Below are 15,972 nucleotides of genomic sequence, written 5' to 3' on the forward strand. Positions count from 1 at the left end.
AGGAGTCCCTTGTAGGAACCGCAAAATCCTCTAGAGTAGCTTGCCAATGGACCATCTTGGGTTCGCTCATGAACCCGACCAGCACACCTATAGCATAGCATAAGTCAACACGGGTATTCAAAAGCCAAATTAAGGAGCCAACCAACTGCCTATATTGGGTAGCATCTACCAAAGGAGAAACGGAATGAGTTGTAGCCTTCCAATTCCGGTCCATAGGAGTTGTAAGAGACGTGCATCCCTCCATCTCACACGTAGTCAAGAGCTCCTCTATATACCGTTGTTGGGAAAGAAAGATTCCAACTCGGAGTTTGATAGATCTCATGACCTAGAAAGAAGTGAAGAAGTCCCATATATGTCATCTCAAACTTCTCATAAAGTGTTGCCTTCCTCTACTCGACCATCGAAGTATGGTCACTTGCCACAATCAAGTCGTCCAAATAAAGGACAAACAATACATGACCTCCACCTAAGGTGTGTACATACAATCGAGGTTCGGCTTTAGAACGCCGATACCCTAATTTCTCTTGGAGAAACGAGTCAATCTTCTCATTCGAAGCAGGGGGAGCCTACTTAAGGCCATAGAAAGCCTTCCACAACCTGTACACCTTACCATCGAAAGAACCTATACAGTTGGTGGTGACCAGCTATTATCAGGATCTCCAAGAACAAGGTGTTCCTCACCCCCTCTAAGGCTGGAACTTCCATAAACCAAACATCACAGCTCGTATAGACATCTCGCTCAACAGGATCATACAATTGGTAGCCTTGAGAGTGCGAACTATATAGCACACAAACACCTATCACTTGGAAGCCGCTTCAAATTTGTCATGTTGTGTCTTTAGAATGTCAACATGGGCATCCCAAAGTAAGAAACATTTGGCTTAGACCCAAAGTATGCCTAATATGGAGTCCTACCAGTAACAATGGAAGAAGGAGAATGATTAAGGATGTGAACTGCAATAGCCACAGACTCAACCCATAGACATTGAAGTGTCTGACAATGCTCCATCATGCTAAGGCCATCTTGATCACATTGCGATTCTTCCGCTCCAAGAAGCCATTCTCCTGAGAGGTGTTTGTATTGGCAAACTCCTAGTGAACACCATGATTTGCACAAAAACGAGCAAGCTCATTAGAAACAAATTCTCCGCTCTTATCCGATCATAAGGTCTTTAGCTTCCGGCTTGAGCGGTTCTCCTCAAAGAGTAACCAATCCTTAAAAGTTGGAGAAAGCCTCCGACTTCACCTTCAAGAAATAAGCCCATGTCATCTTGCTGTAATCATCCACAATTAGCATGAAATACAAGCTCCCTCGAAGAGACTCCATCCTCATTGGTCCACAAAGATTAGTAGAAACAAGCTCCAAGGGTACTGAAGACCGCCTCGAAGCCTTGCAAGGAACAATATCACGAGTCAGCTTTCCACGGGATACACAAGGCTGTTGGCTCACCATAGTATCCGACAAACCTTAAATAAACTATCCCTTGGATGCCTTTCGAAGGTAATCATAATTGAGGTGGCCAAAACAGGCATACCAAAGCTCGGACTCAATTTGTGAGGTAAGAAGAAGAGAAGTCAAGGCAATAGAAAACTACAACTTGTAGATTCCATTCTCCTCATATCCTAAAGAAAGAACCTGTCTTGATTCTCGATCAAGAATCAAAAAGAATCCACATCAAATTCCACCAAGAGGCCAAGGGTACAAATCTTGTGCATTGAAAGTAGATGGTACCCCAAGGCCGGCACATAAAGTACCTCAATGTATGGGCACCACCTCATCCATCTAGAATAAGATGCATGTTTTTGGTCCTTGTATAGGAATAGACCAATTGTCACCAAGGAAAATCTGTCCGTGTGAAAATTGCAAATGAGAAACACCTACTAAAGGAGTCATGTGTCGTAAGGCACCACTGTCAGCAATCCACTCCCGAGAGCATGGGGCCGTTAACACAACATCAGAAGTTATCAAGGTCGAATCTTCAACCACCTCCAAGTGGAGGAAAGTAAATGATGAGAGAGCAACCACCGCTCCAGAATCCTTTGAAGATTTCTCCTTCTTCTCCTTGTCGAGGCAATCCTTCTTCCAGTGACCTGTTTTGCCACAAATGTGACAAGTAGACTCCTTTTCTTTGTCCTTAGTTTTGTCCTCCTCCCTTTTCTTTTGGTCCTTCCCCTTCTTCTAAGAGAATTGACGAACCAAGGCCTCGGATTGCTAAAAGAAGGTCAACAAAGAAATGGAGAAAATTGAAAGCTAGAATGAGGCAATTACAAAAGAGTATGAAGGGTTATTAGAGCATCAATAGAAGAGTGCATGCATAGCTGGGACCCATCAATCACACAACAATGGCAAACCTTATAGCCTAAAAAGGAGAATGTAGTTCTAGTAAGGAAAAGGAGAAGGTGATAGAGGAACCAACAACAAATTCTACAACTCTCTGTGAGCTAGTGGCTCAACTTGGAACCATGCAAGCATAGATTGATAAGTTGGCAAAGGCACAACTTATCCCTAAAGTCATGAAAACCAATCTAGAAGAGAGCTCTTGCCCAATGGATACTAGCAAGAATTTTCAGATCAGAGCAATTTCTTTGCAATTTCTCTAGTCCATGTGGTAGTCAGTTCGTGCAACAGGTGGCAAGGAGCACAAGTGCCACGTGGCACAATCGGCCAGATTTCCTGCAATTGACCAGTGCAAGTAAAACAACTACTCTCCAATCGCCTACATTAAATGCAACCGATTTGTATTATTTTTTATATTTTTCTTGGCCTATTAATTGGCCTTAATTTCGACTATCTCCAACAATTGTTTTCACAAATTTCAAGCTGCAAACTGTGGAGACTGCTCTCAAGGCTGATGGAGACTAAGCTCTTTGAGGTGAAGATATATGCAGATATTCTCTCTGTACCCATGTATATTTCAACATCCTTATACAACATTCTTCACTGCAAATTTTCTGCATTTCACTATCTCTCTCCTTCTTTTCTCTCTTACTTCACTCTATCTTGGTCATTCACTTCCGCATTGCTTCTCTTTGACAATTTTCACTCATAAATATCAATTTCTACTTTCACTTTATGATATATATTATATGTATACTATAGCCTACCAATTTTGATTTGTGAGTCATGAATGCTAATTTTTTCATCGATAGTTTAAATGGATGTTTTGATTTTAGGCTTTTAACTCAATGATCTAAGTGAAATGAACATTTTCATTTTATGGATCTATTTTCTTCCTCGAAACCTCAAGATAGTTGACGAAACCTCAAAACCTCGAAACATGAAATAGGATGAAACATTTTCGGTCACTATGGCTTGACAATTGAGATACCTACAAAAAGATTTTACATGAGCATCATAACGTGCTGAGCATGGGACACCCTAGTATACATTGGACTTCAGCCTTGGGCTACACATGAGCAAGCCATAGTTTGATACCATCTTGGTGTCGCCCTTCAGCAAGGCAGAGATGGGGTCCAAGTCGATTGGTAATTCTTACAAACATCAATGTCCATTGTGTCATCTTAAAAAAGTTAATCAACACAAACAAGCAAGAAATGTTACATCCTTTACAAATTCGTAATAAGAAGAGTAGCATTTCTATGGATTTTATATTTGGATTACCTCATACAAACCACAATATATAAGATATGTATGATATACAGGAAATGTAGATGATTGCAAGGAAAAGTATTAAAACAGCCCAAGATCATGCTACATTTTGCGCTAACCAAGATTGTACTCCACAAAAGCTACAAGAGGGCATGTGGATTTACCTTAAAATCCCAAAGAACTCTGATTAGGTGACTACTAATAAGTGCAATAAGCTATCTTTAAGGTATTGTGGTACTTTTCAAATTACTAAGAAAATAAATAGCATGTCCTGCAAACTTAACTTACCTTTGGAGATCAAAGTTCACCAAATGTTCCACATGAGTTGTTAGAAACCAAGACTAGGAGAAGTTGAATTGCTTGTTCTAATTGAACAAGTCCTACAACTCAAGGGCACTGTTTGTTATGTTCCACTTAACCAAATACCAGGGAAAAATGATCCTGTTGGGCCGTTTATCCCAAGTATTTGGTCAAGTGGAAAAACCACCAAAAAGCAAAGGCTACTTGGGAGCCTGTACATTCATTGAAAAGTCATTTTTCCAACTTTGTTCCCAAGGATCTTTCTAGGACAACAATCATTCATAAAGAAAAAAGTGTTAAACCCATGGGCATACAAATGGACACTAGTAGCATTGGTCATTGTGATCATAAAGTGATTTAGTGTGAATGCACTAAGGACACTCCAAGCTTACAACAACCAAGCCCCATTTATAAAACTCAAGGCCCTATTATGCACATCATTGTGTAATCACCACTTTTAGACTCTTGGCCCTTAGGCCAACACATCTATATACCAAGATGGTGTGGACTAGTAGTATACAATACTAGTCCTTGGAATGTGGACATGACCCAAAGTACAACTAGCTCCAAAGCTTGAGGGTGACCCCATTTGGCTCCATGGCTAGGAGATGAGTATGATGTCCAATCCCTTTATATTCGTGCATATAGCTTGCGTTGTGTCATTTCATGTGCAAGTTGGATCCTAGGTGGAAATTAAATCGATGGTTTTTTTTCAAATTAAAAAGGTATGCTTTTAAAGTAATTCACTCCCAAGGAAAGGGCTACTAGGCACTCTTCTCAACACCCTACAGCTAGAGATCGGGTGACTTGTGGTACTAGTCCTTTACAAATATCAAAGAGCATATTAAATCATTTGGTGAATATCAATCTCTTTAAAACAAATGCCCATATGCTTTGCAAGTGGCCTTGCACAAAGAAATATAATAGCCTAGTGGAGTCTCTACCATCGATATAGTATTACAAGGATAAGCACCTACTAAAAGCCATAAGCACTAGATAAGAACACTATGTTCCACCCATATATGCATTGCAAAAGTGATATCAAATCAATGGAACAAGCACCTAGAAAAAAAGATGGGAAGCTATTCAAGCATGCAATATATTGTTTTGTAAAAAACTATTTTATACTTCAGGGCAGCAAAACCAATTGTGCACTCTAGCACATTTCTGACTCTTTTGTTGATGCGACTTAATTTGTCCTTGCAAATTATTGCATCTCCATAATTGTTCTGTTCATTTTCATTTTGAGGCTTGGGTTGTAAGTTATACAACGGCCCTTCATGTTACAGCCACAATCTTCAACAAAAGCCATTTAAGTAGCCTCTTGTTTAGAAGGGCCTGCTTTGGGAGGCTCAAAAAATTGGCACAAAAACAATGATAGAACTAACACACCAAACCAATCAAAAAATAATTGCATGATGCCTCAAAAACCTTCCAAAAAGTATCCATTTAAAGCAAGAACAGTAAGGTGCAATTCAAGAGGGCCTGTAGTCCACTCTTACGTTCTAATGGAAAACACAATGAGAGGAAGAAAGGTGAGAATATTTCACTTGAAATCAAAGAGAACAACTAATTAGGATGATCGTAACCTTTCCAAAACAATAGACATGAAAGCTTCAGTAGCTAACTCCTACAGAGTGTTTTAGGCACCACTATTCAAAGTCGGTAGTTGCTAACTTGCTCTATAAGTCTGCCTTTCGAGGCAACAAGCTTTGCAAGCTGTTAATGCCTATCCTATAGGAAAAACATTACAAGTTCATCCCTTCAACATGCATATAGACATAGTATGTGGTAAGACAAGAGAGACTCATGAAAAGAAAAACTACTGCATCAAATCAGCTCACACATGTTAAAAAATGATCTGAGCTTCACCACAAACAAGACAAATGCTTAGCTCGTTCCAAAATTGAGATACCGAGAGTTTCAAGGGTCTAAGCATAAGCACATGCACTGACATTACCGAGAATAGAAAACGGAAAATCTAGCATTCTTACCTTAAAGACCTGAGAACAAACTCTGCATTCATGCAACTCTCCTTTTTTCAACCTAAACCAGAGAACATCATGCTCGTCTTCTGGAGTAAAAGAACAAAGACAAGGAAGGTGTAAGCTCTCCTGATGCATCAACTTAACAATATGCATATCCAACAAGCTAAGCTACAAGCTCACCTCCAACTCCTCCTGAGCAGCCCACGATCCGCTCATCATACCTTGACTGGATAATAGCTGGTCTCTCCTGGCAGGAAAAGAAACCCCATCAAAATTTGTAGCCCACAAGAACAGGTATCATGAATCAACATAAAATTTTTAATGCATTGTCCTATGTGTAACAGAATCATTGATAGCTGGAATATTCCCACTCCTGCATGCCTTAGATCAGAGCTATTTATTGCTCACTGTTCATAATGCTTAAGTTACAGTACTGTAATTATAATCCGTTACAAAAGCTTAGACAAAGACCAGTTTTAACAGAACAGCACACTCGACACTTGTATGAACTGCCAAGGATTTGCACGCACTCACCTACAGCCCTAAGGAAGTACTGCTTACCCTGATGCATGAAACACACACAGCAGTATAAATGCAGACGTCACTTGACAATTAATATGCTTTGACCTTGGCATACTACTTGACACTTGTATAACCTGCCAAGGATTTGCACACACTCACCTACAACCCTAAGGAAGTGCTGCTTACCCTGATGCATGAAACATATACAGCAGTATAAATGCAGACATCACTTGACAATTAATATGCTTTGACCTTGACATACTACAATAGAAACTATGCAAGTAACAGAGTTGTGAGAAGCAGATTGTCAGCTACATTGCTTTGTGCTCATCAACTTCCTAAAATTGTGGTGAAGCAGATGCAAAACAGACACAAATTCAGCACCAACTTCACTTTTTTCTACTATAGCAATCATTCCACTAGAATATAGAAGGTAATCAGATCATGGCATCTCGGCATATACAACTCAAATCAATATACAATATAATATATGTACCGGTTCACCTCAAAACACCAATGTAAGATAATTATTTGTCAGGGCCTACTGTGAATCAGGTCTAAACTTAAAAAGGAGCTATCTCATTTTAGGAGTTCACACGCCACTGGGAAGCAAATTGGTGATTCCACATAGGTAAAAACAGAAAAGATGTCAGGTCACAACTACAGTAAGCTCAAGCTCTTGATGTTACCTTTGTCCCAAAAGGACCGCGAGGAGGGTCCAGATCAAAAAGCTTCTTCCCCTGCAAGCATATTTAGGGTTGACATTATCTTCAAAATATCCAAAAAAGCTTTAAGATCATCAATGAGGCACTGAAACTACAATTTACCTGGCGCTCAGCCAACAGCTCCTCCAGCTCAACTCCAGTTGCAATTGCTAGGTCTATATCATCCTCTGTGACCATCTTTGTACCTGCAAGTGCGGACTTAGTTAGGTAATCATGGGGCGAGAATCACCCCAATGAAGTGTTAAAATTTGAGCACGCATTTCTTGTTCTTTCCTCTTTGAACTGCAAAGTACATTTTGGTGACAGGAGGCACAATCTGGAGAAATTCCGGTGAACAACCTTCTCTAGTAATCATGTAGCACAGAATCAATTACCCCAATAACGCAGTTTCCTACTGGCTATGAAACTTAACCCTGTCTTGTGCGGTACTTTGCTACCATTTCAACATAGGTTCATGATTCGGTAAAGGAAAGAGTCCGCTAGTTGTACACTCTTTTAATCTTCTGCATGCATTTTTTATTTCCCTCTCTTGCATACGAAATACATTCAAGCCGTATGCTTAGACAGATCGAGAACATCTGGACATTGGACAGGCTGCACACAGTCTTGAGGATTGAAACGAATAAGCGTGAAGCCAATGTTCTAGCCAGCGTATACTTCAAGAGCATGGGAACATGCGTTGGATAACGGCTATGAATAATGTGCATTCCTGAGAGCTGAGGATCCAATGAAATTCTCTGATTTCTGAGTGTCTGGACATGGGATCACGGTAAGACAAGAAGTATGTGCTTCCGAACTAAAGGCATAACTGTTTTCTCTGATAAGGAACAAGGGACAGGGTTTACCTTCTGTGGGTGCAGTGGGAGGCTGTGCAGAAAACCATCTCGCCAGGCGCGAAGGGGAAACTGCAACGGCAGGTTGGAGCCATTGCTGAGGTCCACGAGATCCCGCGATGGGGGCCGCAGCCCGCGAGTTGCAAACAGCGGGCACAAGCCGTCTGCTCGCACACCTCCACATTGCAGCACAGATAGATAGACACGGAAAGATTAGAGTAAGGTTTTACAGGCTGCTTTGAGAAAGGGTTGTGCCTGAACGATGTTTGCTCTTTCCTTCTTGGCCGAGAGGAGAGACTCATCGAAACATGTATTTCTTCTCAGATTTCATTGAATGCCTTGTTCCGAGTGCTTACGAAATCCATCCTTATACTGTAACTTATAGCAGCTAGGATTGGCAAAGACTGGCGTTTAAAATTAAAATAGGAATTCCAAGCCTACTATCTTCCCAATTCGTGCCTGGGGTTGACGCTATACGTCAGCTTATGTTTGTCACATCGTGCCAAATTTTTTTAACATATTTTATTTTTTTTTAAATTATCTTCTTTTTTTTCTTTTTGTTTTTCTATACTTTCTTTTTCTCTTTGTAAATGTGTTTTCTCTCTCTCTTTCCAATATTTTATACCCTCTCTTTCCACATTTTAATTTGATGATCTAACATATTTATATTAGATCATCATATATTTATTCATTTTTATTTATATTTATATCTACACCCTTTGTCTTTCCATATCTTAATTTGACCATCTAATAAAATTAAATTAGATCATCAAATGCACACACACACACACACACAGAGGTGTTGGGAGGTGGAGGTGGTAGAGGTGGGGAGGTGAGGAGGTGGCAGTGAAGTCAACGGGTGATGGAGGAGTGGTGGGGGTCGATGGGTGGTCGAGGGCATTGATACGGGAAGGTTGAGGGTGGTGGAGAGAGAGAGAGAGAGAGAGAGAAAGAGAGAGGGTTAATATAAACAATAAGCTAAGCAACAAAGAAAGAAGGGACAAAGGAGAGGGAGTATGAGAGAGAGAAAGAGAGGGCTAGTAGTAGTAGTAGTAGTAGTAGTAGTAGAGAGAGAGAGAGAGAGAGAGAGAGAATAAAGCACTAAGAGAGAAATTAAGAGAGTAAGAGAGATAACATAACACGGCACTATGTAATACTTGCATCATAGCAAAAATGAGTAGCGGTGATGATGATCGAGGTGCGAGAGAGAGATGTGTGTGGGGAGGTGGTGGTAGTGGTGAAGTCAAAGAGTGGTAGAGAAGTAGTGGGGGTCGATGGAAGGTTGAGGGCGAGAGAGAGAGAGAGAGAGAGAGAGAGAGAGGGTTTAATATAAACAATAAGATAAGCAACAAAGAAGGAAGGAGAGATAACGGAGGAGAATGAGAGAGACAAAGAAAGAGAGGGCTAGTATTATGGAGAGATAGAGACAGAGAGAGAGAGAAATGGAGAAAGGAAGACAAACAGGAGAATGTAAGAGAGAGAAATTAAAAGAGTAAGAGAGATAGCATAACATGGCACTATGTAATACTTACATCATAACAAAAATGAGTAACAATGATGATGATCAAGGTGCTAGAGAGATGGAGAGGCATATCTCGATCAATGTGTCCCATATCCTTGCACTTAGTGCAAGTGGGCAATTCATTGAAAGCATCGCTTGTCTATAGACAATGTGTAACACTTCAGTGAGTTCTAGCCAAAAATCATGGATCAAGTGAGCTTAAACTATTGAGTTAACAGTGAGTAAAGTGTGCAAAGATGCACACTAATTATGGAATAGAGATAAGCTCTAATTGTAATATTCTGTAATGTATTATCTATTTATGAAAATCTTTACAAGGGGATGATGGTATGTCACAAGCAGTAAATCTTCTACATCTAATAAGACGATTTTTAGGTGTATCACCACATTTATGAGTAGCTTATTATTGAGATGTTGAGCTCTACATGAGTTGGCATCCACCACATGCCGTGGTTATTAGAATATCAAGCTCCCGTTACTCTTTAGTCTGTCTATCTTTATGTGTGTGACCGACATTAGCTGGATCTAATTGTACACATGTGTGACATTCAATAAGTCGGTGTAGTCAGTGACTTAACCATAGTTAGACTTGGTTAGTCATACCTATGTGTGTAAGTCTCTTTCAGTTAGTATGGTGGAAGAATAATGGAAAAAGAACAACAATGAGCTGAGGCTCATCTTCCACTCCACTCTGTCTCTCTCCCTCTCTTCCAACATGGTATTAGAGCCTAAATGCCTGAAGCTTGAAGGCTTGGCAGTGGCCATTTGACATCAAGACATCAGATCTGAAGAAAACGTCATCAAAGGAGACTCTACCTACAACCCGTTTTTTTGCAGAAGCTATATCTTGCTACAGAAATGGTTTTTGGAGAAATGGCCAATCAATCGTGACTGTTTCGATGTGATCTACAACTTTGTAGAGAATAAAGTTTTTTCAAATTCCTCATAGATTTTGAGATATTCAGCACAGACTAGACTGTGCCTGCAACACGTTTTTTTGCAGAAACTATATCTTGCTACAGAAATGGTTTTTGGAGAAAGGACTTGTAAGTCCTGACTGTTTTGACGTGGTCTACAACTTTGCAGAAAAAGTTTTTTCAAATTCCTCTCAAATTTTGAGATATTCAGCACAGACCTGTGCAGATTGGTTGTTTACTGCAGTCAATAGCAGGTAATTCTAGGGCACTCGTGGCTTTCATCCTAACAATGTATATGCCATTATTATCATGCATTTGAGCATGATATTGGAGTGTTAAATGCTTGGTTTTGAAGCTTATTTGCAAGCTAGAAACAATAAATTGGTTGATGTCCTGAATTTGGGAACAATATACCTACAGGGTTAAAGTACCTGTGATGCTTATTTGCTAGTGACAAATGCTTGGATCATACCACTTGAGTGGCAGATGCTTTTTGGGATATTGTGAGTGCTGAAAGTCCAAAGTTTGGACTGATTTGTTGCTGATTATACCAAGGTATTGACTGGTTATTGTCTGCATGAAGGATACCTATCATCTTCACTTGACATATATGTAATATATTCTGACCGATTGGACATGTATCAACTCCTATATAGAGTGGCAACTAAATGAGTTGTTTTGGGGCTGTTTTGAGGTATGAATACTCTTGTTTTAACAGAGAAAATACTACTGGTTATAGTAGTGGGCTAGCTATATTTGGTATTACTACTTCCATACAGTATAAGCATTGATACTTGTATGGATATAGTTTGTTGCTGGGATGTTTTGCCACTACCATAGAATGTTTTGAGCTTAGTTTATGCTCAATTGATTGTGTTTTTTCATTGTTGGAATATAGTTTACAGCTAGCAAGTTATCAGAAAAATTGTCTTGAACTGTAAGAAACTGGTCCTAAACTGTAGGAGTCAGATACTTACAGGTTGTATACATCACTGAATACCTAAGTTGCAACAATGGCAAATGCTCAAGGCACTGACAATATCACTCAAATTGTGGGAGAAAAGCTTGACAACAAAAATTTTGTTTTATGGAAGTTTCATATGAAGAATTTTTTGGTTGGCAAAGGTTATTGGGACTTATATACAAGTGATGAGGCTAAACCTGAAATACATGAAAGGAATCTGATAAATGATCAGAAAAGGGCTCATAAGCTATGGACTGAGAGAGCATGCAAGGTGTTACATTGGTTTCCTTATGTATATCAGATGCTATGGTTATACAGATTACTGGATGCAGTTTTCCAAAGGATGCATGGGACATACTCATGAAGAATTATGGAAATGTAACGTATGCAAGAAAGTTTCAGCTGAAGCAACAGTTCAATAACATATCTAGGAATGGCAGAAGCATCCATGCCTATACTACAGAGATCAAGAACATAGCGTATCAACTTGCCACCATTGGATCTTCAATGTCTGAGGATGATATGATTGCAATGACATTGAATGGACTTGGCAAAGAGTATAAAGTGTTTGATACGTCTATTTCTGTGAGAGTTGAATCCCCTGATTGGGATGAGCTGATTGCTTTGATGCTGCATGAAGTTAAGATTAGGCTAAATACCGGTTCTAGTACGTCTCAAAGCAAAGACAATGTTCTTTACTCTAGCCAACGTGGTAGAGGCGACAAAGGCCGTGGCTCTTTTCGAGATCGAGGAGACACTCGAAATGCTTATGGACAACATCAGCAGAATGCCTGGCTTGGCACAAATACATAGGGCCAGCGTGGATCTAGCGACTTTAGAGGTAGGGGGAGATCACCCCATGGTAGATGTTGTGGATCTAGTTCATGGCAGTCAAATGATAAGTCAAACAGAGATGAGAGATAGTACATTGATTCAGGGGCTTCACATCATATGACACCCCATGGATAATGGTTTGATGAGATGGTTGCAGGTTTTCATGGTTATGTGTGTACTGGGGATGACACCCAACATGACATTCGGCACACATGAATTGTTCCATTGTTGATGCCTGATGGTAAGAAAAAGAGCTTGCATGATGTATTACATGTACCTACAATAACCAATAATCTTTTGTTAGTTGGACAGATGGAAGAATAGAATCTGCAGGTGAGATTTAATAGAGATGGACGCTTTGTTGAAGAATATGGTAATGGCTGCAAATTGATTGCTAGAGGTCGAAGAGATGGCAAAATGTTTACTCTTGATGCGTCAATTCCAGAATTGAAAGCAGCCATGTTTGCACATAATGATGGTGCTATATGAGATGTTGAGATATGGCATAAGCGGGTTGGCCATATGAATGTACAAAAGCTGAAATCTATACAGCAGAAGGAGATTGTGCTTGGACTGCCTAAGTTCAAGTATCATGACTTTGGACATGTATGTGATGCATGCCAATTAGGAAAGCAAGCACGGTTTCCATTTATGAGACATGTATAGAATAGCTCATGACCCTTACAGTTGGTACATTCTGATATATGGGGTCCATCTCATATTGCTTCGTTTGGTGGTGCTCGTTACTATGTATCCTTCATTGATAATTTCAGCAGGTATACTTGGCTTTACATACTAAAACATAAGAATGATGTGTTTGATGCATTCAAGGACTTCAAGAAGCATGCTGAAAATGAGTTGAGCTGTAAAATTTCATGTCTTAGATCAAATGGAGGTAGAGAATATGTCTCTAATTACTTTGACAGGTACCTTGCTAAATATGGGATCAGAAGACAGTTAACTTGCAGATATATACCACAACAAAATGGTATAGCAGAAAGGAAAAATAGAATACTGATGAAATCAGCAAGAGCTATGCTAAATGAGAAGAGTTTGCCAAATGGTTATTAGGCCGAAGTAGTAGTGACTACTGTCTATGTGCTGAATAGAACCCCTATAGCAGGGATTCATGATGTAACTCCATATGAGAGGTTGTATGGTCATAAGCCTGACATTTCACACTTAAAGGTATTTGACAGCATTGCATATGTGCATGTTCCTGATGAAAAGAGGAAGAAATTGAATCCTAAAGTTGTCAAGAGTGTGTTCCTTGGTTATGCACAAGACCGGAAAGCTTACAAGTGTTATGTACCGTCTACACATGAGACATTGATTAGCAGAGATATTGTTTTTGATGAGTTGGCATCGTGGTATGGTAATCCGGTTGCAATGGCTTCTGATGGATCAGTCAACACTAGTAATGCTAAAAATACACCTACAATGAGTACATCCATGAGTGGTCCTACAAGTAATGGGTCACCTACAGTAAGTCCTTGGTCAGGACACTTGCAGAGTCATACTCCTACATCCACTGACACGGATATGTTAGTGAGGGGGAGATTGGATAAGGGAAAAGAAACGATGCTTGAGGATGTGACAAGTCCAGTTACAGCAGGTTATGAGTCATCCAACAGTGATAGTTTGGATAGTGAGTTGGGCATTTCGTCTATTATGACGCCTGAAGCAAGGTAGAGTCATTATGTACCGCCTCATGAGCGGCAAGCTCAGAGTGAGCCATAGTTACGGAGATCTAAGAGAGTCAGAAAACCAGTTGACAAGTTTACATACACTGGTTATTCAGTCTGCCATTATGCATACATGGCTAGTATGACAAGTTACAAATAACCTACAAAGTTTGATGATGCATCACAGATGATAACAGGTGTACTACCATGGATGAGGAGTATGTGGCCTTGGCTGAAAATGAGACATGGAAATTGGTTGAGTTGCCTGAAGGCAAAGTCCCCATTGGCTGCAAATGGGTGTACAAGGTTAAGTGCAAGTCAGATGGTTCGTTAGAATGCTATAAGGTCAGGCTAGTTTCAAAAGGGTATGCATAGCAATATGGCCTTGACTATGAGGAGACTTTCAGTCTGGTGGCTAAAATGGCAACAGTCATAACTGTTATTGCTTTGGCAGCATGCAAAGGTTGGAAATTATGGCAAATGGACGTCCAGAATGCTTTCTTGAACGGTGATTTGGTTAAGGAAGTATATATGGAGCAGCCTGAAGGCTATGTTCATCCAGACTTTCCTACACATGTTTGTAACTTGAAAAAGGCTTTATATGGACTGAAACAGGCACCTAGACAATGGAATGCTCGGATTAGCACTTATTTACAACAACATGGATTTAGATTGGGTGATGCAGATCACAATCTGTTCATGAAGAAGATAGATCATGGATATGTGTTTCTAGTGGTTTACGTAGATGATCTTATCATCATTGGAGATGATGAAGAGGGCATTGCTGAAATTAAATCATGTTTATAGGTTGAATTCAGAGTCAAAGACCTTGGTGAACTAAAGTATTTTATTGGGATTGAGGTAGTCTCTACGCCTCAAGGTATATGGCTGCTACTACAGAAGCAATATGCTCATGACATGTTACAGAAGTATTGTATGACTGAATGCAAGCCTATGGAGACATCTCTTGATTAGAATGTCAAGCTGTGGATTGATGTTGGGAATGGCATAGAGAATGTGACCATGTATCGACAGATGGTGGGCATCTTAATATACTTGACTATTACCCATCCTGACTTATGTTATGTAGTGGGGTTGATTAGTCAGTTCATACAGAAGCCTCGCAAACCACATTTAGATGCAGTCATGAGGATCATGAGATATGTAAAGGGTACTACAGATTATGGGCTATTTTATGCGTATGGAAAAACTCTTGACTTGACAGGGTTTACTGATGCTGATTGGGCTAGTTGTGCCTATGACAGGAGGTCAAACAATGGTTATGCATTTGGATTGGGCAACAGTATAATTAGTTGGCAGAGTAAGAAACAACCTACTATTGCATTGTCTAGTACATAAGCTAAGTACAGAGGAGCTGACTTAGTGGCTTGCAAAGCAATTTGGTTAATGAAACTGCTGAAAGACTTGGAAATATAGCTAGAAAGCATAGTGAGATTGCATTATGATAACCTCAGCAGTGTTATGTTGGCTAGCAATACTGTCTACCATGCAGGTCCAAACATATTGAGGTTCACTATCATTTCATCAGAGAAATGGTTCTTACAGGGCAGATTGACTTGATTCATGTGAAGACTGAAGACCATGTAGCATATATATTTACCAAGTCTCTTGGTAAATAAAAGTTCATGTACTTCAGATAGCTACTTGGAGTTTATCAGATGGTTTGAGCTTGAGGGGGAGTGCTAGAATATCAAGCTCATGTTACTCTTCAGTCAGTCTATCTTTATGTGTGTGACCAACATTAGCTGGATACAGCTATACACGTGTGTGACATTCAATAAGTCAGTGTAGTCAGTGACTTAACCACAGTTAGTCTTGGTTAGTCATACCTATGTGTGTAAGTCTCTTTCAGTTAGTATGATGGAAGAATAATGGAAGAAGAATAACAATGAGCTGAGGCTCATCTTCCGCTCTGCTCTATCTCTCTCCCTCTCTTCCAACATCAGTGATGTGGCATGATAATATTCACTGGCATGTTAGGTGATCGATATGAGGATACCCGCCAATGATTCTACAGCTAGACTACACTTATGTCCATTCTTAGTTATGGT

At 39.9% G+C, this 15,972-nt stretch overlaps 1 protein-coding gene across 2 annotated transcripts in view; it reads right to left on the reverse strand.

Moving 5' to 3' along the window:
• Positions 1-8,349, reverse strand: part of LOC148041782 (cytochrome c oxidase subunit 5b-1, mitochondrial-like) — a 47,186-nt gene extending 38,837 nt beyond the window's left edge. Inside the window, exons 1-5 of one of the 2 annotated variants that reach the window (XM_087682420.1) lie at positions 7,991-8,349; positions 7,248-7,330; positions 7,110-7,160; positions 6,079-6,145; positions 5,905-5,984 (exon numbers count right to left, since the gene is read on the reverse strand). In XM_087682420.1, coding sequence (XP_087538546.1) covers positions 5,905-5,984; positions 6,079-6,145; positions 7,110-7,160; positions 7,248-7,330; positions 7,991-8,162 — 453 coding nt within the window. In that variant the 5' untranslated portion in view covers positions 8,163-8,349. The remainder of the gene's footprint in view (positions 1-5,904; positions 5,985-6,078; positions 6,146-7,109; positions 7,161-7,247; positions 7,331-7,990) is intronic. The other variant, XM_087682414.1, reaches the window with a different exon arrangement.
• Between the last annotated feature and the right edge of the window lie 7,623 nt (positions 8,350-15,972).

This window comes from Lygodium microphyllum, chromosome 1 (assembly GCF_053477565.2).
Source record: "Lygodium microphyllum isolate KBCC chromosome 1, Lygodium_microphyllum_v1.1.10, whole genome shotgun sequence".
NCBI classification, from domain to species: domain Eukaryota; kingdom Viridiplantae; phylum Streptophyta; class Polypodiopsida; order Schizaeales; family Lygodiaceae; genus Lygodium; species Lygodium microphyllum.